Here is a 24,141-nt window from a genome sequence, read left to right on the forward strand (position 1 = left end):
AGTAACCCATGAACAATTATATTTAAGCCTGATTTATAAGCATTATACATATTTTAGTATTTATCATTTTATTTAAGAAATATAATCACTAATTTGCTAGATGATGTTTTTAATCGTTGTGTATATATATATATATATATATATATATATATATATATATATATATATATATATATATATATATTAGTATATGCTGTTTATTTAACAACACTAAGTTTCTTTATTAATGGACTTCATATTTGGCTTTTTATTAAGTAAAAAATAAAAAGGTCCAAAATAAAATACTACATATGAAAAGTGCAACTGCTAACTAGAAATGGGCGAATGTGTCAAAAGTACAATTCATTTGGTCAAACGAGTAGTCCTGTGGAAATTCATTTTTAACAAACAAGTGACTATAAGGATGAAAACCCCTTAAACATTAAACAAATGTTATTTCTGATTTTTGAATAGTACTTTAGTTTCCAAATGTTCATAATTAGATCAAATATCCACATTAGAAATTAAATACTATTCAGAAGTTCACTAGTTAATGTGCTAGGGAATTTAGTAAAGTGATACATAATAGATACGAATATATTGATTCAAATTATTCTTTTTCGAATATTGCATAATTCAAATATTACATGTAAAGATTGCATTAGAAATACTATTACATTAAACGAATGATAGAATGTTGTACAAACATTCAAAATTAGAAACGAACAAACAAATGTGTTAAAATTCGTTAAAAAATTTGAATGTTGCTGTGTATTGATATTTTTCTGTGTTTTGCAACGTTACTGTTGTTATCATTTCTTTGAATTTATCAATAAAAGAAAATTTTAAAAAGATCATCAAAAACCAAAAAAAAAAAAAAAAAAATTTGAATGTTGCAAAACATTCACCCATCCCTACTGCTTACCTGGTGGCTGCATTTTGGTTATAATAAGACTCTCCAGTGAAGACATCTGCATAATGAGCTCTTGCTCTTCAGAGTTTATCTCCATATCTTTTATGCTACACTTTACAAACAAATCCTGGTATTGCTCAATGCAATTCTTGACACAATCATGAAACCCGGGGCTTTTATCAATACTCAATTCAACACGATTAGAAAGAGAAATGAAAACTTTCAGGTGAGGAAGGATGTTTTCCCACTCTGTAATTCTTCCACTGGCTTCTACTTTTAGAACAGCAACTTTATGTGGACCTTGGCTGAATTCAACGTTGGAGATTTCTACAGTTTTCCTTGGATAGTAGTTATCTTCATCTTTTTTAAACATGTTTGAAACATGCTGGAATGCCATGGAATAGTCTCTCTCAACCATTGGAACACTCCAATAAGAACTGAAATCATCCTTATATATAAAATCAAGGCCCGAGTCTCTTATGCCAGTTATAGATAGTGTCAAGCTTTCAATCAATGAAAGTGCTTCTGGATATTCTGCAAGAAATCTGATCAACAACATATCTGATGATGACAAACTTACAGTAATATCTTTTCCTTTAAGGAACTGTAAAATTATGGGAGCACATTCAGGTTTAAACCCCCCACTGTGTGATACATTAATAGCAAACATCAGCAATAAATGCATGACAAATGAAAGATGATGGCCATGTTGATTGGTGCTTAGGAGAGTAAGTATTTGTTCTATGTTGGATAGCATTGGGTGATGTTGCAAGTGGAGTTTTGAATCTGTTGGACAGTCAAATGCTTCACTATTATCCAGCAAAGAAAATAAATGGGATATGATGACTGAAGTTGTTTTGTGAGAAAACATACAGGCATAAATCAAGAAATAGTAGAACTGTCCTGCAAATTTTAAGAATGTGTTGATGTGCTGGAGATATGAAAAGCCCTTGTTTATTTCATTTGTGTCTGAAGATTCCAGAAGTTCACTGATCCTTTTGCCAGCAAGAAACTCCTGGAAAGAGGGATGAAAGAACATGTAAATGGGGTGAAGTCTCTGTGATGTGAATTTGCTCAAAAGACCAAATTTAAGAGCGTCAGTACTTATAACAGCAGCAGCACAGAGGTCCTCTTCTTTGAAATCAAATTTTGAATGTAAAAGACCAATTAAAGCGAGGTCACCACATGATGAAATTGTAGATTTTACCAATTCTGTTTCTTTTATATATTTAAGCAAACTGTGCTTTAAATATGCCATACATATTGATTTATCACTAGCTAAGCTCTGGTTTGGATTTTGCACCCAGAACACACAAAGAGCAAATGTAAAAAGAGGAGTCTTTAAAGCAGCTTGCAATGTTTTACAAGAGATCAGCTCCACTAAAAAACGTTCTACAAGTGACATGTCATGTGAAAACAGCTGTCTAATAATATATATTGAGCTGTACAAAGGGAATTCCTGGATGCTCAGTACAGTCCTTGCATACTGACGAAGATTTCTCCCTTTATCAGGGCGCACTGTGAGTGCCAAACTCATCTTGCTCAGGTGATTTTTCAATAAAAGATTCTCTATGGCTTCAGGAACGGAGTCCATCACACCATAATCATCCAGGAGGAACAGAACTTGGTTCTTTAATTGTTTTAAAATCTCCCCCAGAGTCTCTTCAGTGAGGGGTGTTGTTTGTCCAATCAGCTGTTTGCAGACTATGTCAGACAATGTCTGATGTCTTTCAATAGAGGATACAGAGATATAAAACACAAGTCTGAACCTGCTTAGTATGGGACAACAGCCTGAAGCCCAGAGAATGGCTATCTTCTTGAGTAAAGCTGTTTTCCCACTACCAGTTTCACCTTCTATCATTGTGATGTCCCTCAGATCTGACAGAATATCAGGGAATGTGAGATGTTGCAGTGGTTTGTTTTTACTGTCCTTTAAAACAGCAGATATATCTGCAAAAAGTGATTTCAATTCTGTGGAAACACAAGATGAATCCCCAAATGTTAACACTTTGCTGAAGCGTGAATCACAGTAAACATCCATAAGATGATTTCTTAGTTTTGCTGCATCTTGAAACCAGTATTTAGTATTAGGGTCCAAACCTGGAAGTACAAAATCTGAAGTTAAAAGCTTAGCAATGTATAATTTGCTATACAGTCTAGTCAAAATTAAACTTTCATGATTCAGATAGGGAATGCAATTTTAAACAATTTTCAATTTTACTTTTATCATCTAATTTGCTTTGTTCCCTTGGTGGTATTTTTGAAAAGCTAAACCTACCTAAGTAGGCTCAAACTGATTTGTAAACAGTTGAAAACCTCCTCCTAGCTCAGCGCATTTTGAAAGTGTTTTACAGTTAGACAGTACTAGTTCATGTGTGTCATATAAATAACATTGTGCTCACTCCCGTGGAGTTATTTAGGAGTCTATACTGCATGTCTGTCAAAAGCACTGAAATAAGGGGGCAGTCTGCAAAGGCTTAGATACAAGGTAATCACATAGGTAAAACATATATTAATATAACTGTGTTGGTTATGCAAAACTGGGGAATGGATAATAAAGGGATTATCTATAGTTTTAAACAAAAACTATTCGGGTGTAGACTGTCCCTTTAATCTGTTTGTAAAATACTATTTGATTTTTCCCCCAAATTAAAATTATAGTATATTATTGTATTAATATCATAACTAAAAATCAGCCAGATTACGAGTTTTGCGTTATGGCTGACTCGCTACTAACTTGCAAGTTATTTTCACCGCTCACCTTTCATAGCACTGCTATTTCAGGTTTGCAAAAAAACGGCTTTTGCGGGCGATATGACTGCGTTGAGCTCCATACCGCACACAAATACCAGCGCTGCTTTCAGTTGCTTTGACGTGCTTGTGCACAGTTTCCCTATAGACATCAATGGGGAGAGCCGGCTAAAAAAAAGCCTAACAACTGCAATCGTGAAGCGTAAAGCTCCGTAACGCTGCCCCATTGATGTCTATGGGGGAAAAAAAAATGTATGTTTAAACCTAACACCCAAACATAAACCCTGAGTCTAAACACCCCTAATCTGCCGCCCCCGACATCGCCGACACCTACATTACACTTATTAACCCCTAATCTGCCGCCCCCAATGTCGCCACCAGCTACATAAATTTATTAACCCCTAATCTGACGCCCCCAATGTCACCCCCACCTACCTACACTTATTAACCCCTAATCTGCCGCCCCAATGTCACCGCCACCTACCTACACTTATTAACCCCTAATCTGCCGGCCCCAATGTCGCCGCCACCTACCTACACTTATTAACCCCTAATCTGCCGGCCCCAATGTCACCACCACCACTATACTAAAGTTATTAACCCCTAAACCTCTGGCCTCCCACATCACTAACACTAAATAAATATATTAACCTCTAACATAACCCTTACCCTAAGTCTAACCCTAACTCTAATGTAACCCTAACACCCCTAACTTAAATATAATTAAAATAAATCTAAATAAAACCTACTATTAATAACTAAATAATTCCTATTTAAAACTAAATACATACTTACCTGTAAAATAAACCCTAAGCTAGCTACAATATAACTAATAGTTACATTGTAGCTAGCTTAGGTTTTATTTTTATTTCACAGCTAAGTTTGTATTTGTTTTAACTAGGTAGACTAGTTAGTAAATAGTTATTAACTATTTACTAACTACCTAGTTAAAATAAATAAAAAGTTACCTGTAAAATAAAACCTAACCTGCCTTACACTAAAACCTAACATTACAATAAAATTAAATAAATTAAATTAACAAAATACAATTATCTAAAGTACAGAAAAATAATAAACACTAAATTACACAAAATAAAAAAGAAATGATCAAAAATATAAACAAATTACTCCTAATCTAATAGCCCTATCAAAATAAAAAAGCTCCCCCAAAATAAAAAACCCTTCCTACACTAAACTGCCAATGGCCCTTAAAAGGGCCTTTTGCGGGGCATTGCCCCAAAGAAATCAGCTCTTTTACCTGTAAAAAAAAAAATACAAACACCCCACCAACAGTAAAACCCACCACCCACACAACCAAACCCCCCAAATAAAATCCTATCTAAATAAACCTAAGCTCCCCATTGCCCTGAAAAGGGCATTTGGATGGGAATTACCCTGAAAAGGGCATTTAGCTCTTTTACTGCCCAAACCCTACTCTAAAAATAAAACCCACCCAATAAACCCTTAAAAAAATCTAACACTAACCCCCGACAATCCACTTACAGTTTTTGAAGACCGGACATCAATCCTCATCCAGGCGGTGAAATCCTCATCCAAGCGGGCGGAAGTCCTCATCGAAGCCGGCATAAGTCTTCATCCAAGCGGGCAGAAGTCTTCATCCAGACGGCATCTTCTATCTTCATTCATCCGGCACGGAGCGGGTCCATCTTCAAGACATCCAGCGCGGAGCATCCTCCTCTTCCAATGGCTCTTGAAGAATTAAGTTTCCTTTAAATTAGGTCATCCAAGATGGCATCCCTTACATTCCGATTGGCTGATAGAATTCTATCAGCCAATAGGAATTAAGGGGGAAAAAATCCTATTGGCTGTTGCAATCAGCCAATAGGATTGAGCTTTCATCCTATTGGCTGATCCAGTCAGCCTATAGGATTGAGCTTGCATTCTATTGGGTGAATGGAATAGCCAATAGAATGCAAACTCAATCCTATTGGCTGATTGCAACAGCCAATAGGATTTTTTGCCCCTTTATTCCTATTGGCTGATAGAATTCTATCAGCCAATCGGAATGTAAGGGACGCCATCTTGGATGACGTCATTTAAAGGAAACTTCAGTCTTCAAGAGCCATCAGAAGAAAAGGATGCTCTGCGCCGGATGTCTTGAAGATGGACCCGCTCAGCGCCGGACAGATGAAGATAGAAGATGCCGTCTGGATGAAGTCTTCTGCCCGCTTGGATGAAGACTTCTGTCGGCTTCGATGAAGACTTCTGCCCGCTTGGATGAGGACTTCACTGCCTGGATGAGGATGGATGTCCGGTCTTCAAAAACTGTAAGTGGATCCTCGGGGGTTAGTGTTTTCAGGGCAATGGGGAGCTTAGGTTTATTTAGATATGATTTTATTGGGGAGTTTGGTTGTGTGGGTGGTGGGTTTTACTGTTGGGAGGTTGTTTGTATTTGTTTTTACAGGTAAAAGAGCTGATTTCTTTGGGGCAATGCCCCGCAAAAGGTCCTTTTAAGGGCCATTGGCAGTTTAGTGTAGGCTAGTTTTTTTTTATTTTGGGGGGCTTTTTTATTTTGATAGGGCTATTAGATTAGGAGAAATTCATTTTTATTTTTGATAATTTCTTTTTTTATTTTGTGTAATTTAGTGTTTATTATTTTTCTGTACTTTAGATAATTGTATTTTGTTAATTTAATTTATTTAATTTTATTGTAATGTTAGGTTTTAGTGTAAGGCAGGTTAGGTTTTATTTTACAGGTAAATTTGAATTTATTTTAACTAGGTAGTTAGTAAATAGTTAATAACTATTTACTAACTAGTCTACCTAGTTAAAATAAATACAAACTTACCTGTGAAATAAAAATAAAACCCAAGATAGCTACAATGTAACTATTTGTTATATTGTAGCTAGCTTAGGGTTTATTTTACAGGTAAGTATTTAGTTTTAAATAGGAATTATTTAATTATTAACAGTAGGTTTTATTTAGATTTATTTTAATTATATTTAAGTTAGGGGGTGTTAGGGTTAGGGGTTAATAGGTTTATTATAGCGGCGGAGTGGGTGGATGGCAGATTAGTTGTTAATAATATTTAAATAATGTTTTTGATGCGGGAGGGCGGTGGTTTATGGGTTAATAATTTTATTATAGTGGCGACGATGTCGGGGAGCAGCGGAATAGGGGTTAATACATTTTTAAAGTGGTGGTGATGTCCGGAGCGGCAGATTAGGGGTTAATTATTTTATTTTATTATTTGCGATGCGGGAGGGCCTCGGTTTAGGGGTTAATAGGTAGTTTATTGGTGCTAGTGTACTTTGTAGCAGTTTAGTTATGAGTTTTATGGTACAGCTTTGTAACATAAAACTCATAACTACTGACTTTATATGGCGGTACGAATCTTGTCATTTTAGGCTGTACCGCTCACTTTTTGGCCTCCCAGGCAAAACTCGTAATACCAGCGTTATGGGAGTCCCATTGAAAAATGACTTTTTTAAAAGTGCGGTACTTACATTACGTGACGGCCAAAAAAGTGTGCGGTACAGATATACTGACAAGACTCGTAATACCGGCGGTAGGGAAAAAGCAGCGTTATGGGCCATAACAATGCTTTTTCACTCATAACGCCAAACTCGTAATCTAGCTGAATGTTTGGCTTCTGATGAATACTTAAACAGAAAAATGTGTTCTTCCGTGCCACATGCAGAAAATAGAGTAAGCCAATTAGGCGGCAGCAGAACTCAATGCAAACACTAATTGGCTGATTACTTTTTGCATGGCGGAACATGAACATGCAGGGTGGGTGAGTTTCTCAAGGAGTGTAGCCCTTTAAAAGCTTTGTTTGTTGACACTAGCATGAATAAAATATAAAAATTGCTTTTTTTTCTCAGTACAGGAACATCAGTCTTTAAATGCAGCAGCAGTACATATTTTAAAAAAACTCTTTTAGATGTATAATAGAAAAACACAACGTTTATGTCCCTTTAAGGGTAAAGACCATGATCACACAACTATCCTATATTTAGATAGATAGATAGATAGATAGATAGATAGATAGATAGATATGCAAGTGGGGATACTTGCCTAGATGTGCTAATTGCCTATGCAATAATAATTTGGCTCATATATATATATATATATATATATACACAATTATTATTATCTTTTTAATATGCAAGTATATATTTTTTGTTCAAAAGAGAAATATCCGTTTTGCACTCTTTACAGCTTCATTTTGCAGATCAAATAAAACTAACATTTTGCAATGAAGGTATTAGTTTTCTTTTTAAAGATATAGACTGATAAACAAGCAATATGTATAATATAAATACCCTAGACCTAGAGATGTTTATTTATTGTTGTTTTGTTACAGTCTACCTTCCCTATCTTAACTACAGGTATATTTATTGTACTACCTGTTTAATGTTATAGAATCCATTAGTAGAGTACAAAAAAAGATGATTATATTTTTTTGTCCCAGACTTTACCGAAAATAGAACTTTCAGATAGCTTTAAACACTAGCAGCAAGATTACAAGTTTTGCGGTACGGCTATACTGCTGAAAAATTGGTCTTTTTGAGTGGAATGGTAGGTCTCCCGTATTACAAGTTGCGGCGGTACGGCTATACTGTTAGCATTTTAGCCTATACTGCAACTTTCCATTCCACACTCAAAAAATGGATTTTGAGAGTGGAATATTCAGCTCACCCTTATTACAGGTTGTGCAGTCCGGCTATAACGCTAGCGTTATAGATTATACCGCCACGATCCATTCCGCGATCAGAGACCAGTAGTTATGGATTTTGTGAAACAAAAATGTTTCACAAACCTCAAAACAAAAATGTTACAAAGTACACTAACACCCATAAACTACCTATTAACCCCTAAACTGCCATCCCCCCACAACGCAAATACTTTATTAAACTTATTAACCCCTAATCCGCCACCCACCCACATAGCCAACACTAAAATAAAGTAATAACCCCTAAACCATTGATGCCCCACGTCACCAACAGTAAATAAACCTATTAACCCCTAAACTGCCAACCCCCCACATCGCCGCAACTACTATAATAAACCTATTAACCCCTAAACTGCCCCCCCACATCGCAACTACTATAATAAACCTATTAACCCCTAAACTGCCGCCCCCCACATCATAACAAACTAAATTAAACTATTAACCCTTAAACCTAACACCCCCAACTTTAAATTAAAGTTACAATTAACTACCTTTAAATAAAAAAAAAAAACTTACCAGTGAAATAAAAAAAACCTAAGCTTTAACTATAAGTTAACCTTACAATACTATTTTAAAAAACTAAAATAAACTAAAACTAAAAAAATCTAATCTACAAAATTAAAAAATCCTAACACTACGAAAAAACAAACAAAAAGCTAACATTACCAAAGAAAAACAAACTAAAATTTACGAAAAATAAAAAAATCTAAGATTACAAAAAATAATAAACAAAATAATCCAAAATAATAAAAATTAAACCTAATCTAATACCCCTATAAAAAAAAAAGTCTCCCCAAAATAAAAACTAACAATTAACTATCAATAGCCCTTAAAAGGGCCTATTATTGTAGGGCATTGCCCTACGTTAAACAGCTCTTTTACCTAAAAAAATTATGAAGTACCCCCTAACAGTAAAACCCCCCACCCAACCAACCCCCCGAAAAAAAACTAAATCTAAAAAAACCTAAGCTACCCATTGCCCCTAAAGTGGCATTTGTATGGGAATTGCCCTTCAAATGGCAACCAGCTCTTTAGTGCCCATTAAAAAATGAAAAAAGCCCTTATCTAAAAAAATAAAAAAAACACCCCGAAAAATAAAACACCTAACCCTAACCCCAAAAAATGTACTGACTTGAACAGCCAATAGGATTTAAGCAGCTCTCATCATATTGGCTGACTGAAAATGTCAGCAAATAGGAATGCAAGGTACCCCAAATATAAAAGGGAAACTTGCATTCAATCTTCAGTGTGCGGCAGAGATCGCATGAAGAGGAGGCTCTGTGCTGGATGTCATCGTCGACGCCGTTTTTTCTCAGCTCCGTGCCGCCACAGCTTCCGCGCCACTGGGATGAAGATAGAAGATGCCCCCACGAGGCTCTGTGCTGGATGTCATCGTCGACGCCGTTTTTTCTCAGCTCCGTGCCGCCACAGCTTCCGCGCCACTGGGATGAAGATAGAAGATGCCCCCGCGATGGATGAAGATGTTGCCGCCTAGATTGAAGACTTGTTGCCGCCTGGATGAAGATGAATGTCCAGACTTCAGGAACTGTGAGTACATTGTTTGGGGTTAGTGTTAGGTCTTTTCTTTTTTTGGGGGGGTGGGGTTTTTTTTAGATTTTTTTTTTTAATGGGCACTAAAGAGCTGATTGCCCTTACAAATGCCCCTTAAGGGGCAATGGGTAGAGGGTAGCTTAGGTTTTTTGGGGGGCTTTACTGTTAGGGGGTACCTTGTAATTTTTTTTAGGTAAAAGAGCTGATTGCTTCAGGGCAATGCCCTACAAAAGGCCCTTTTAAGTGCTATTGGTAGTTTATTGTTAGATTAGGGGGTGTTTTTATTTTGGGATGGCTTTTTTGTTTTTATAAGGGTTTTAGATTAGGTTTAATTTTTATTATTTTAGATAATGTCGATTATTATTTTTTGTAATCTTAGATTTTTTTTATTTTTCGTAATTTTAGTGTTTTTTTTTGTAATGTTAGTTTTTTTATTTTTTCGTAGTGTTAGGATTTTTTAATTTTGTAACAGGTTTTTTATTTTTCGTTTATTTTTATTTTTTTAAATAGTTATGTTAGGTTAATTTATAGTTAAAGCTTAGGTTTTTTTTATGTCACAGGTAAGTTTTTATTTATTTTAAGATAGTTATATTGTAACTTTAATTTAAAGTTTAGGGGGGTGTTAGGTTTAGGGGTCAATAGTTTAATTTAGTATGTCCCAATGTGGGGGGCCGGCGGTTTAGGTGTTTTTAGATTTAGTTTAGTAGTTGCGATGTGGGGGGGGCTGCAGTTTAGGGGTTAATAGCTTTATTATAGAAGTTGTGATGTGCGGAGGCCTGCGGCTTAGGGGTTAATAGCTTTATTATAGTAGTTGTGATGTGGGGGGGTCGGCGTTTTAGGGGTTAATAGCTTTATTATAGTAGTTGCGATGTGGGGGCCAGCGGTTTAGGGGTTAATAGGTTTGTTTAGGTGTTAGCGATGTGGGGGCGACGGTTTAGGGGTTAATAATTTTATTTAGTGTCGGCGATGTCGGGGCGGTGGATTAGGTGTATTTAGACTAGGGGTTTATGTTAGGGTGTTAGGTTTTTACATAACCTTCTTTTTCCCATAGACATCAATGGGGATTGCGTTATAGCGATCACCATTCCACAATCGCAGGTGTTAGTTTTTTTCTAACACTTTCTCTCCATTGATGTCTATGGGAGAAAACGTGCACGAGCACGTCAAGTCAGGACTTGGCTTTTGTGCGGTATGGAGCTTAACGCACCATAATGTACAGCACAATAAGGCCTAGATTTGGAGTTCGGCGGTAGCCGTCAAAACCAGCGTTAGAGGCTCCTAACGCTGCTTTTTTGCAGGTGTTAGGTTTTTTTTCAGCTCAAACAGTCCCATTGTTTCCTATGGGAGAATCGTGCACGAGCACGTTTTTGAGGCTGGCCGCGTCCGTAAGCAACTCTGGTATCGAGAGTTGCATTTGCGGTAAAAATGCTCTACGCTCCTTTTTTGGAGCCTAACGCAGCATTTGTTTGAACTCTCGATACCAGAGTTAAATTTATGGTGCGGCCAGAAAAAAGCCCGCGGAGCGTTAACAGCCCTTTTACCGCCAAACTCCAAATCTAGGCCAATGTTTTTTTTGTAACTTGTAATGGCAGCGCTATGGAAAGTGCGGTACCGCTAAATATTTATCATTATCTACGCACCAGGTTTAGCGCACAACTTGTAATCTTGGTGTAGGGTTGCCAACTTATCTGTAAAAAATAATTATACAACATAAATTAGAAACTAAAGCTGCTAGGACTAATTTTAAATGATTATTGGTTTATAATTAGATTCTAACACACTTAAAAAAAGTTTGACCATGATAGTATCTTTATTTCTGTATTTAATATTTATTTTCTATTTTGTCTTAAACCTTAAAAATACCAACCATGTCAGTAAAATACCAACTGGGTGGCAACCCTAGTAGAACACATCATGTTCAATACATTTCTTTCATTTTTGTTTATCTGTGGTAGAAAGTCAGCAAAGGAATATCATTGCATTCAAAGTCAAAGGGTTCCATTCATCAACTTAATACTTTGACAGTTTGAGCTGCGGTCATGTCCGAAGCACATTGCAATTAGACCTCATATTTACCATAGAAAACCTTGATTAGTGTTGAGTCAATTATAGCGCAATGTTGAGCGGACAAGTTGAATTTGATTAATTTTCTTTTTACAATCAACTTTATTTGACCAGTAGTTAGTGTAAATATTAACAAAATTGTATTGTGATCTTCAGAGGATCTTGGCAAATCCACATAATGGGTAAAAACACTCATCAAGGCATAAAACAGCATTAACATGGCGGGAAACGGTTGTCTTATATCACCACACTTGTCCCTGCCTGAAATGAAACAGCTTTAGTATTCCTGGAATGGCCTGGGTCTCCCAGTGGATCTCCCCTTTGATTATAAAGCATTAATATAGCCTCTCTATTGATCCTAAAACACTGGATAATCTCCCTAACTGTGAAAGCATCCAGTCCACATCTTGGCAGAAAAACTCTAGGGACTCTTATGCGTCTTCTCTGACACAGATGTTCAATCCTCTGCCATTCCAATCTTCTATGCCGTCTCAATAAAATAGTAGTTGCAAGCAATGCTATTAAAACCTTCATTATTACATTTACAGCTTCTTGCTAACACCTCTCACTGACTGATATCGCTAATCTCAGAAGGTCGAAGTAATACAGCTAATCAACAAATAATCACTTGAAGTTTTCATACATTTACCAAGAAAATCAACTGATTTCAAAGATATTGCGATGCTCAGCCTATCACATTCATGGTAACGCCTGTGCATAAAAAAAATGTAATGTAACGATGAAGCTTTATGAAATTTGATGCAAATTTCACAGTGTACTTGATATTGACAGTTTCATAAATGGAGCCCAAATTGTGATTATAATTTTTTGTAAACACCGACAAGCTAAATCCTATTGTGCCCCAACATATGTAGCCCATAAGCTCTACTATAATTCATTTTATAAAACTGAAATCACTTACTGTAGTTCGCAGCTGTAGAGCATTGTTTACTTTTTTCTAAAGGAAGCTTCAGACAAAAAAAAGAAAAGAAAAAGTTAATTCACAATAAGGTTAGAGATGTTTAATTCTATGTATTTACAGCATTATGTTGCGACAGTTCCTAATACAGGCATATATTCTATTATTAAACCTTTTTTTCTACAAAATTCTCAACTAAAAAAATCTTAATGGGACAGTAAGTTGAGGTTTTAAAATAAAATATTTAGTTATGCATAGAAAAACAACTTTGTAATATACTTTCATTATGTATTCATTCTTGTTTATTTTGTCCCACTTTCATGTCATTTAGCCATGAAAATTGTGGATTGTGGAAAAGTCTCAGAACTGAAAAAATGACCCTGCGACATATATGTTTTCTACCTGGCTACAGCAGTTAATAACTGCAAAACAAATCACTTTATACTAACATCATAACCATGGCTAACCTAGTGTTCTACAGAACTGTCTCCTGTAAATAAGGCAGTTTGTGGGCGGAGTCTAGCTATTAAAAAAGCAACAATTGCAACAAACAAGATGACCATTTGTTTTAAAAATGTTAAGACTTGACTGATATGTTATTCTATAGCAAGACAACAGGAATTTCTTGTCTTGTAATTACAAGGTGTTAAATGTGATCCACCACCATAAGGAAAATATTTAATTAAATAATTATTTTGTCTGCTTTTGCTTTGTGCTTATTTGGTTTTTCTTTTAACAAGACTTTTAGACATTTAGTCATGCAACAAAACACAATCCAGTTATTTGTACTCTAGCAGACACTTGTGGCATCATGAAGACTAGCGCTGAGAATAAAGCGATAAATAAACCGGGCATAAGAAATGTAATGATCATTTAAAGAGACATAAGAGCTAAAATAAAATGCTCTAATGTCTGAGGCCTAGATTTGGAGTTCGGCGGTAAAAGGGCTGTTAACGCTCCGCGGGTTTTTTTCTGGCCGCACCATAAATTTAACTCTGGTATCGAGAGTTCAAACAAATGCTGCGTTAGGCTCCAAAAAAGGAGCGTAGAGCATATTTACCGCAAATGCAACTCTCGATACCAGAGTTGCTTACGGACGCGGCCGGCATCAAAAACGTGCTCGTGCACGATTCTCCCATAGGAAACAATGGGGCAGTTTGAGCTGAAAAAAAACCTAACACCTGCAAAAAAGCAGCGTTCAGCTCTTAACGCAGCCCCATTGTTTCCTATGGGGAAACACTTCCTACGTCTGCACCTAACACTCTAACATGTACCCCGAGTCTAAACACCCCTAACATTACACTTATTAACCCCTAATCTGCCGCCCCCGCTATCGCTGACCCCTGCATTACACTTTTAACCCCTAATCTGCCGCTCCGTAAACCGCCGCCACCTACGTTATCCCTATGTACCCCTAATCTGCTGCCCTAACATCGCCGACCCCTATGTTATATTTATTAACCCCTAATCTGCCCCCCACAACGTCGCCGACACCTGCCTACACTTATTAACCCCTAATCTGCCGAGCGGACCTGAGCGCTACTATAATAAAGTTATTAACCCCTAATCCGCCTCACTAACCCTATCATAAATAGTATTAACCCCTAATCTGCCCTCCCTAACATCGCCGACACCTACCTTCAATTATTAACCCCTAATCTGCCGACCGGAGCTCACCGCTATTCTAATAAATGTATTAACCCCTAAAGCTAAGTCTAACCCTAACACTAACACCCCCCTAAGTTAAATATAATTTTTATCTAACGAAATAAATTAACTCTTATTAAATAAATGATTCCTATTTAAAGCTAAATACTTACCTGTAAAATAAATCCTAATATAGCTAGAATATAAATTATAATTATATTATAGCTATTTTAGGATTAATATTTATTTTACAGGCAACTTTGTAATTATTTTAACCAGGTACAATAGCTATTAAATAGTTAAGAACTATTTAATAGTTACCTAGTTAAAATAATAACAAATTTACCTGTAAAATAAATCCTAACCTAAGATATAATTAAACCTAACACTACCCTATCAATAAAATAATTAAATAAACTACCTACAATTACCTACAATTAACCTAACACTACACTATCAATAAATTAATTAAACACAATTGCTACAAATAAATACAATTAAATAAACTATCTAAAGTACAAAAAATAAAAAAGAACTAAGTTACAGAAAATAATAAAATATTTACAAACATAAGAAAAATATTACAACAATTTTAAACTAATTACACCTACTCTAAGCCCCCTAATAAAATAACAAAGCCCCCCAAAATAAAAAATTCCCTACCCTATTCTAAAATACAAATATTACAAGCTCTTTTACCTTACCAGCCCTGAACAGGGCCCTTTGCGGGGCATGCCCCAAGAATTTCAGCTCTTTTGCCTGTAAAAAAAAACATACAATACCCCCCCCCCAACATTACAACCCACCACCCACATACCCCTAATCTAACCCAAACCCCCCTTAAATAAACCTAACACTAATCCCCTGAAGATCTTCCTACCTTGTCTTCACCATACCAGGTTCACCGATCCGTCCTGGCTCCAAGATCTTCATCCAACCCAAGCGGGGGTTGGCGATCCATAATCCGGTGCTCCAAAGTCTTCCTCCTATCCGGCAAGAAGAGGACATCTGGACCGGCAAACATCTTCTCCAAGCGGCATCTTCTATCTTCTTCCATCCGATGACGACCGGCTCCATCTTGAAGACCTCCAGCGCGGATCCATCCTCTTCTTCCGACGACTAGACGACGAATGACGGTTCCTTTAAGGGACGTCATCCAAGATGGCGTCCCTCGAATTCCGATTGGCTGATAGGATTCTATCAGCCAATCGGAATTAAGGTAGGAATTTTCTGATTGGCTGATGGAATCAGCCAATCAGAATATAGTTCAATCCGATTGGCTGATCCAATCAGCCAATCAGATTGAGCTCGCATTCTATTGGCTGATCGGAACAGCCAATAGAATGCGAGCTCAATCTGATTGGCTGATTGGATCAGCCAATCGGATTGAACTATATTCTGATTGGCTGATTCCATCAGCCAATCAGAAAATTCCTACCTTAATTCCGATTGGCTGATAGAATCCTATCAGCCAATCGGAATTCGAGGGACGCCATCTTGGATGACGTCCCTTAAAGGAACCGTCATTCGTCGTCTAGTCGTCGGAAGAAGAGGATGGATCCGCGCTGGAGGTCTTCAAGATGGAGCCGGTCGTCATCGGATGGAAGAAGATAGAAGATGCCGCTTGGAGAAGATGTTTGCCGGTCCGGATGTCCTCTTCTTGCCGGATAGGAGGAAGACTTTGGAGCACCGGATTATGGATCGCCAACCCCCGCTTGGGTTGGATGAAGATCTTGGAGCCAGGACGGATCGGTGAACCTGGTATGGTGAAGACAAGGTAGGAAGATCTTCAGGGGATTAGTGTTAGGTTTATTTAAGGGGGGTTTGGGTTAGATTAGGGGTATGTGGGTGGTGGGTTGTAATGTTGGGGGGGGGTATTGTATGTTTTTTTTTACAGGCAAAAGAGCTGAAATTCTTGGGGCATGCCCCGCAAAGGGCCCTGTTCAGGGCTGGTAAGGTAAAAGAGCTTGTAATATTTGTATTTTAGAATAGGGTAGGGAATTTTTTATTTTGGGGGGCTTTGTTATTTTATTAGGGGGCTTAGAGTAGGTGTAATTAGTTTAAAATTGTTGTAATATTTTTCTTATGTTTGTAAATATTTTATTATTTTCTGTAACTTAGTTCTTTTTTATTTTTTGTACTTTAGATAGTTTATTTAATTGTATTTATTTGTAGCAATTGTGTTTAATTAATTTATTGATAGTGTAGTGTTAGGTTAATTGTAGGTAATTGTAGGTAGTTTATTTAATTATTTTATTGATAGGGTAGTGTTAGGTTTAATTATATCTTAGGTTAGGATTTATTTTACAGGTAAATTTGTTATTATTTTAACTAGGTAACTATTAAATAGTTCTTAACTATTTAATAGCTATTGTACCTGGTTAAAATAATTACAAAGTTGCCTGTAAAATAAATATTAATCCTAAAATAGCTATAATATAATTATAATTTATATTGTAGCTATATTAGGATGTATTTTACAGGTAAGTATTTAGCTTTAAATAGGAATTATTTATTTAATAAGAGTTAATTTATTTCGTTAGATAAAAATTATATTTAACTTAGGGGGGTGTTAGTGTTAGGGTTAGACTTAGCTTTAGGGGTTAATACATTTATTAGAATAGCGGTGAGCTCCGGTCGGCAGATTAGGGGTTAATAATTGAAGGTAGGTGTCGGCGATGTTAGGGAGGGCAGATTAGGGGTTAATACTATTTATGATAGGGTTAGTGAGGCGGATTAGGGGTTAATAACTTTATTATAGTAGCGCTCAGGTCCGCTCGGCAGATTAGGGGTTAATAAGTGTAGGTAGGTGTCGGCGACGTTGAGGGGGGCAGATTAGGGGTTAATAAATATAACATAGGGGTCGGCGATGTTAGGGGTAGCAGATTAGGGGTACATAGGGATAACGTAGGTGGCGGCGATTTGCGGTCGGAAGATTAGGGGTTAATTATTTTAAGTAGCTTGCGGCGACGTTGTGGGGGGCAAGTTAGGGGTTAATAGATATAATACAGGGGTCGGCGGTGTTAGGGGCAGCAGATTAGGGGTACATAAGTATAACGTAGGTGGCGGTCGGCAGATTAGGGGTTAAAAATTTTAATCGAGTGGCGGCGATGTGGGGGGACCTCGGTTTAGGGGTACATAGGTAGTTTATGGGTGTTAGTGTACTTTAGGGTACAGTAGTTAAGAGCTTTATAAACCGGCGTTAGCCAGAAAGCTCTTAACTCCTGCTATTTTCAGGCGGCTGGAATCTTGTCGTTAGAGCTCTAACGCTCACTGCAGAAACGACTCTAAATACCGGCGTTAGGAAGATCCCATTGAAAAGATAGGCTACGCAAATGGCGTAGGGGGATCTGCGGTATGGAAAAGTCGCGGCTGAAAAGTGAGCGTTAGACCCTTTAATCACTGACTCCAAATACCAGCGGGCGGCCAAAACCAGCGTTAGGAGCCTCTAACGCTGGTTTTGACGGCTACCGCCGAACTCTAAATCTAGGCCTGAGAGAGTGTTTTATCATTGCACTATTCCTCGCACAGATATATGTGTTTAACCAAAAAGCTATAAAACATATAGTCAATGTGAGCTTCAGAACAGCAATGCACTACGTGTCCTGAGCTAACCATTTCAGCCATTTGTGTGTAGTCACCAATTACCAGCAGTGTTCAGCTAAAATTCTGCCATTGCCCTGTTTGAAAAAATTTAAAATGCAGCTAGCCCCTGTATGTTCCTTTGCTCTCCATATAGGCTCTACAGTGCATTATTCCCACCTCTGGCTTGGATCCAGTCATGTTTGCAGCTAATCCAGAGGGGATGCTGGAATGCACAAGAGTGTGTGTGCAAAGGACAGATGCATGGGGTAAGTGGAGCTGCCTTCTCTTTAAATGCCAGACATTTAGGGCAAATACTTTTTTTACATTTATACATTGTAAAACCTTTTATAATATTGGGTAATTTCTACCCCAATTATTCTCTCTTAAATTAAAGGGGCATAAAATCCAATAAAAAATCCTTTGTGATAAAGATAGAGCATGCCATTTTAAACAACTTTCCAACTTACTTCTATCATCTAAAATGTTTTTTTACCTTGGTATCCTTTGTTGAAAAGAATACCTAGGTAGATTTATGAGCTGGTGGCTGCTCAAATATGACCTGTCATTGGCTTACAGATGTGTTCAGCTAGCTCCCAGTAATGCAATTGCTGCTCCTATCATACCAAGAAAATTAAGCAAAATTCATAATAGAAGTAAATGGAAAAGTTATTTAAAATCATATGCTAAATCTAAATTTTGAAAGATTTTTTAGGGGTTTCATATCCTTTTAAGTTAAGTTTACTGAAACCCAAAAGGACTTATAAGTCACCTAGGGAATATGTTTAGACAGAGGAAAAAAACAGACCTGAACATTGCCCGTCAATAGAGATTCCAAATGAGTTTTTAATAAAATGTAAATCATGAAAGAATTGGTGATGTTTTTAAAGGAAGACATTTATTTACTATCGGTTAGAAAGATTACAAATGTTGCAGTACGGCTTTTAACGCTGAAAATTTGACCATTACGCTAAAATGGCTAGTAACGCATATTACGAGTCGCGGCAGTATAGCTATACCGCAAGCATTTTAGCCTTTCACGCAACTTCCATTCCACACTCAAAAAAATGACGTTTGAGTGTGGGATTTCCATAGCACCGGTATTACAGGTTGTGCGGTCCGGCTAAAAAGCTTGCGTTATGCTCTATACCGACACGATCCATACCGCGATCTGATAGCAGTAGTTATGGATTTTGTGTAACAACATTTTTTCACAAAACTCATAACTAAAATGTTACAAAGTACACTAACACCCATAAACTACCTATTAACTCCTAAACCGCCGCCCCCCGACATCGCCACCACTAAATAAAATGATTAACCCCTAATCCTCCGACCTACCACATCGCCGCCACTAAATAAACCTATTAACCCCTAAACCTCCGGCCTCCCACATCGCCGCCACTAAATAAACCTATTAACCCTTAAACCTCTGGCCTCCCACATTGCCAGCACTAAATAAACCTATTAACCCCTAAACCGCTGCCCTCCTGCATCGTAAATACTATATTAAATCTATTAACCCCCTAATCTGGGTTTTACTGTTGGGGGGACCTTGTATTTTTTTTCCAGGAAAAAGACCTGTTTAAGGGCTATTTGTAGATTATTGTAGGCTAGGCGTGTTTTTATTTTTGGGGGGGGGCTTTTTTTTAGGGCTATTAGATTAGGTGTAATTGTTTTTATTTTTGATTATTTTGTTTATTATTTTTTGTAATCTTAGTGTTTTTATTTTTCGTAATTTTAGTGTTTATTTTTTTGTAATGTTAGATTTTTTTTATTTTTTCATAGGATTCTTTTCTTTTTTTTAATTTGTAAATTAGGATTTTTTATTGGTAGTTTGTTTTTTTATTTTATTAGAATAGTAAGGTTAGGTTAATTTATAGTTTAATGTTAGGTTTATTTTTATTTCACAGGTAAGTTTTTATTTTTTTTTAAAGATAGTTATATTGTAATTTTAATTTAAAGTTAGGGGGTGTTAGGTTTATGGGTTAATAGTTTAATTTAGTGTTTTGCAATGTGGGGGCTGGCAGTTTAGGGGTTAATAGGTTTATTTAGTGTTGGCGATGTGGGAGGATGGAGATTTAGGGGTTAATATATTTAAATAGTGTTGGCGATGTGGGTGGCCGGCAGATTAGGGGTTCATAACTTTATTTAATAGTCGCAATGTGGGTGGCAGATTAGGGGTCAATAGGTTTATTTAGTGGCGGCGATGTGGGAGGACGGAGGTTTAAGGGTTAATAGGTTTATTTAGTGGCGGTGATGTAGGAGGTCAGAGGTTTAGGGGTTAATAGGTTTATTAGTGTCTGCGATGTCTGGGAGTGGCAGATTAGGGGTTAATAACTTTTATTAGTGTCGGCAATGTCAGGGAGCGGCAGATTAGGGGTTAATAACTTTTATTAGTGTCAGCAATGTCGGGAGCGGCCGATTAGGGGTGTTTAGACTAGGGGTTTATGTTAGGGTGCTAGGTTTAAACGTAACTTTCTTTTCCTCATAGACATCAATGGGGTTGCGTCTTAGTGATCGCCATTCCGCACTTCAGGTGTTAGTTTTTTTTCTAACACTTTCTCCACATTGATGTCTATGGGGGAAAGCGTGCACGAGCACGTAAACTCATCCCTCAGCTTTTGTGCGTTATGGAGCTTAACACACCATAACGCACAGCAGAAGGAGGCTTTTCAGTAACTCGTAATGGCAGTGCTATGGAGAGTGAAATAACGCAACTTTTCTGGCGTTATTTTCGCAACCCTGTTTAGCGCAAAACTCGTAATCTAGCTGTATGTCAATAGCTGAAGAAAGAGAAAGAAGACTAAGTAGGATGTAGAGATGCTTTGTGAGTCACGTTTGAGAGTGGGTGAACTGATGTAGATAAATCACTGGAAACATTTTGAGGCAAAAAGGGAAACACAGTATGAGGTTGAAAATTGTCTTCTTTAAATGTGTCAGTAGTGAGATAGTAGAGAACTGTTAGGATTGGGGTAAGTGTAGCAGATGGAAGTAGTAAAAATAGGGAATTAATAGAGCTGACATTTTGTGAAATAAGGAAGTGAGGAGACCTCATCCTCTGATACACTGGAGAAGCTGCAGACTGGTTTATTGGGAGCTAGGATAAAGGTTTAGGCATTAAGGGTAGAATAGGGAAATTATTTTCATGATGTCGATTTTATTCCTGAAGTGGTCTGCAAGATTTTGGGAAATGACACATTAGAAGAATGAAAGACCATTCTCTATGCAAAACATTATTGTGTAATTCAGAATAGAGATGATACACTGTGGCTCTACATAATTAATTTGATAGTGTAATTCTTTTGAAATTGAGGAACAATAAAAGACATTAGGGGATTATAGGAAACAATAGCCTAAATTTAATGGTTATTGAATGCCATATAGATGATAGAGAATTCTGCACAGCTTGCAACATTTTATTTTTAATGGAAAGCAAATAAAAAAAACTTGTACATAGTGATCAGTTATCTTACCTGCTCTGGTAGCTCAGTAGCTTGGTTAGCATCTGGTAGCTCAGTAGCTTGGTTAGCATCTGGTAGCTCAGTAGCTTGGTTAGCATCTGGTAGCTCAGTAGCTTGGTTAGCATCTGGTAGCTCAGTAGCTTGGTTAGCATCTGGTAGCTCAGTAGCTTGGTTAGCATCTGGTAGCTCAGTAGCTTGGTTAGAATCTGGTAGCTCAGTAGCTTGGTTAGCATCTGGTAGCTCAGTAGCTTGGTTAGCATCTGGTAGCTCAGTAGCTTGGTTAGAATCTGGTAGCTCAGTAGCTTGGTTAGAATCTGGTAGCTCAGTAGCTTGGTTAGCATCTGGTAGCTCAGTAGCTTGGTTAGCATCTGGTAGCTCAGTAGCTTGGTTAGCATCTAGTAGCTCAGTAGCTTGGTTAGCATCTGGTAGCTCAGTAGCTTGGTTAGCATCTGGTAGCTCAGTAGCTTGGTTAGCATCTGGTAGCTCAGTAGCTTGGTTAGCATTTGGTTTCTCTTCCTTTGTCATATCTGTTATTTTCTTCAAAAACTCACACCTGTGGTGAGAAAGAACTGTTGGTCCAATGTAATATCCTTAAATATCCTTTCTAATTTACTCCTATTAACAAATAAAGAATAATAGATTATAGAAGTAAATAAGAAAGTTGCTTAAAATTGCATGCTCTATCTGAATCATGAAAGAAAAAAATTGGGTTTAGTATACCTTTAAAAGGATATGCAACCCATTTTTTTTTCTTTCAGATAGATCATGCAATTTCAAACAACTTTTCAATTTACTTCTATTATCTAATTTGCTTCATTCTCTTGATATCCTTAGTTGAAAAGCATACCTAGGTAGGCTCAAGAGCAGCAACATTTTACTGGGAGATAGCGGCAATGCCGGTTTTCATTGTTTCACCTGATGTGTTCAGTTAGATCCCAGTAGTGCATAGCTGCCCCTTTAACAAATGATACAAAGAGAATGAAGCAAATTTGATAATAGAAGTAAATTGGAAACTTAATTTATGCTTACCTGATAAATTATTTTATTTCCTGGTGGTGAGAGTCCATGATCCATTACTCCTATTAATTACTCTTCCCTGCCACTAGGAGAAGGCAAAGATTTCCATACTCCAAAAACTCAATAAAATCCCTCCCATCTCAACAGTACCTCAGTCTAACATTTAGCCAAGCACCAAATAGAAATAGGGAAAAAAAGGATGTGTGCAAAAAAAAAGAAACAAACAACCCATAAAAATACGGGTGGGGTGGGGTCTTGTGAACTCTCACCAACGTGAAAGAAATGAATTTATCAGGTAAGCATAAATTGTGTTTTCTCTCATACAGGTGGTGAGAGTGCACAAGCCATTACTCCTCTGAACTAATACCCAAGCTGTGGAGTACATGAGTGATAACATAAAGGGTAGGATCTAAAAAATATATTTTTTCACTGACAAACTAAATTCACAACCTCAATAGAGCTTAAAAAAGGAAATTAAAAATAACCAACATTCAAAACCAAATCAACCTGAGACAACTGCCTGGAGGACATCCTAACAAAAGGCTGCCTCAGAAGAAGCACAACAATTTAAAAGAGAAAAGGAGTTGCAGGCGATACCATCAGAAATATGTTAAAAACCAAAAAGTTTTATTCCAAGTTGCAGTAAAAAATAATGTCCAAAGCACACACACAATAGTAGTACTCAACCCCAGCACGCAGGAGCTGCCTCCAACGCGTTTCCTGCTAATACAAGCACTTCATCAGGGATGAACAGCTGTGTTCCCTGTCAGTATTTAAACATGCTGTATTAACCCTTAACTATCTGCAAAACATTCAATCTTACTACATAAGCAAGTATAAATAGCTTGATCTCTCCTAGCATATGGCAGCAAAAAAATCAAACAGACCTGCTAAGAAACTGGCAACTTCAAACAGTCCTCCAGTAAGCTCCTTTTCCACTCAACAGAACTGGACCTACATTCTGAACCAGATCTTACTAAGCAAACTGACAAAATGGCAGCACAACCCATCACGGTACTCCCCCAGGGCTCTCTTGACCAACTATCTCAAATCCAGAATACATTAGCTGACCTCCCATCAAAAACAGATATCGCTGACCTGAAAACCTTCATAAAATCTGAAGTATACTCACTAAGGAAAGATATAAATGAACTAGGATCAAGAATCGAATACCTAGAAGAGGGTCAAGAAAATCTAAATTCATTGGTCAGTGATAACTCTCAGCACCTCATTCCATTATTCAAGAGCTAGATATAACTCAAGAAAACCTGCTTGCATATCTTCTCCATCTTTTAAAGTAACTAGACCCTTCACTGGAACTAATGGAAACATAAATAGAAAGAGCACATAATGCCTTACGGGACATAATTTTGAAATTCACCATCTACCAACACAAAGAAGCTATTTGGAAACAAGCAAGATCCCAAAGCACAATATCCTTCCAAGGATACAACCTCCAAATATTCCAAGATTTGTTCCCAACCACAAACTCTTAAATTCATAACTTCTAAACTGCAAGAGAACAAAATCAAATACCGTTAGGGCTTCCTATTTAGC

The 24,141-nt window shown here is 37.1% G+C and overlaps 1 protein-coding gene across 1 annotated transcript in view; it reads right to left on the minus strand.

Moving 5' to 3' along the window:
• Positions 1-24,141, minus strand: part of NAIP (NLR family apoptosis inhibitory protein) — a 211,543-nt gene that overhangs the window by 86,406 nt on the left and 100,996 nt on the right. The window contains exons 8-10 of the mRNA XM_053699711.1: positions 21,580-22,120; positions 12,878-12,923; positions 905-2,992 (exon numbers count right to left, since the gene is read on the minus strand). Coding sequence (XP_053555686.1) covers positions 905-2,992; positions 12,878-12,923; positions 21,580-22,120 — 2,675 coding nt within the window. The remainder of the gene's footprint in view (positions 1-904; positions 2,993-12,877; positions 12,924-21,579; positions 22,121-24,141) is intronic.

The sequence above is a fragment of the Bombina bombina genome, chromosome 2, assembly GCF_027579735.1.
Source record: "Bombina bombina isolate aBomBom1 chromosome 2, aBomBom1.pri, whole genome shotgun sequence".
In the NCBI taxonomy this organism is placed as follows: domain Eukaryota; kingdom Metazoa; phylum Chordata; class Amphibia; order Anura; family Bombinatoridae; genus Bombina; species Bombina bombina.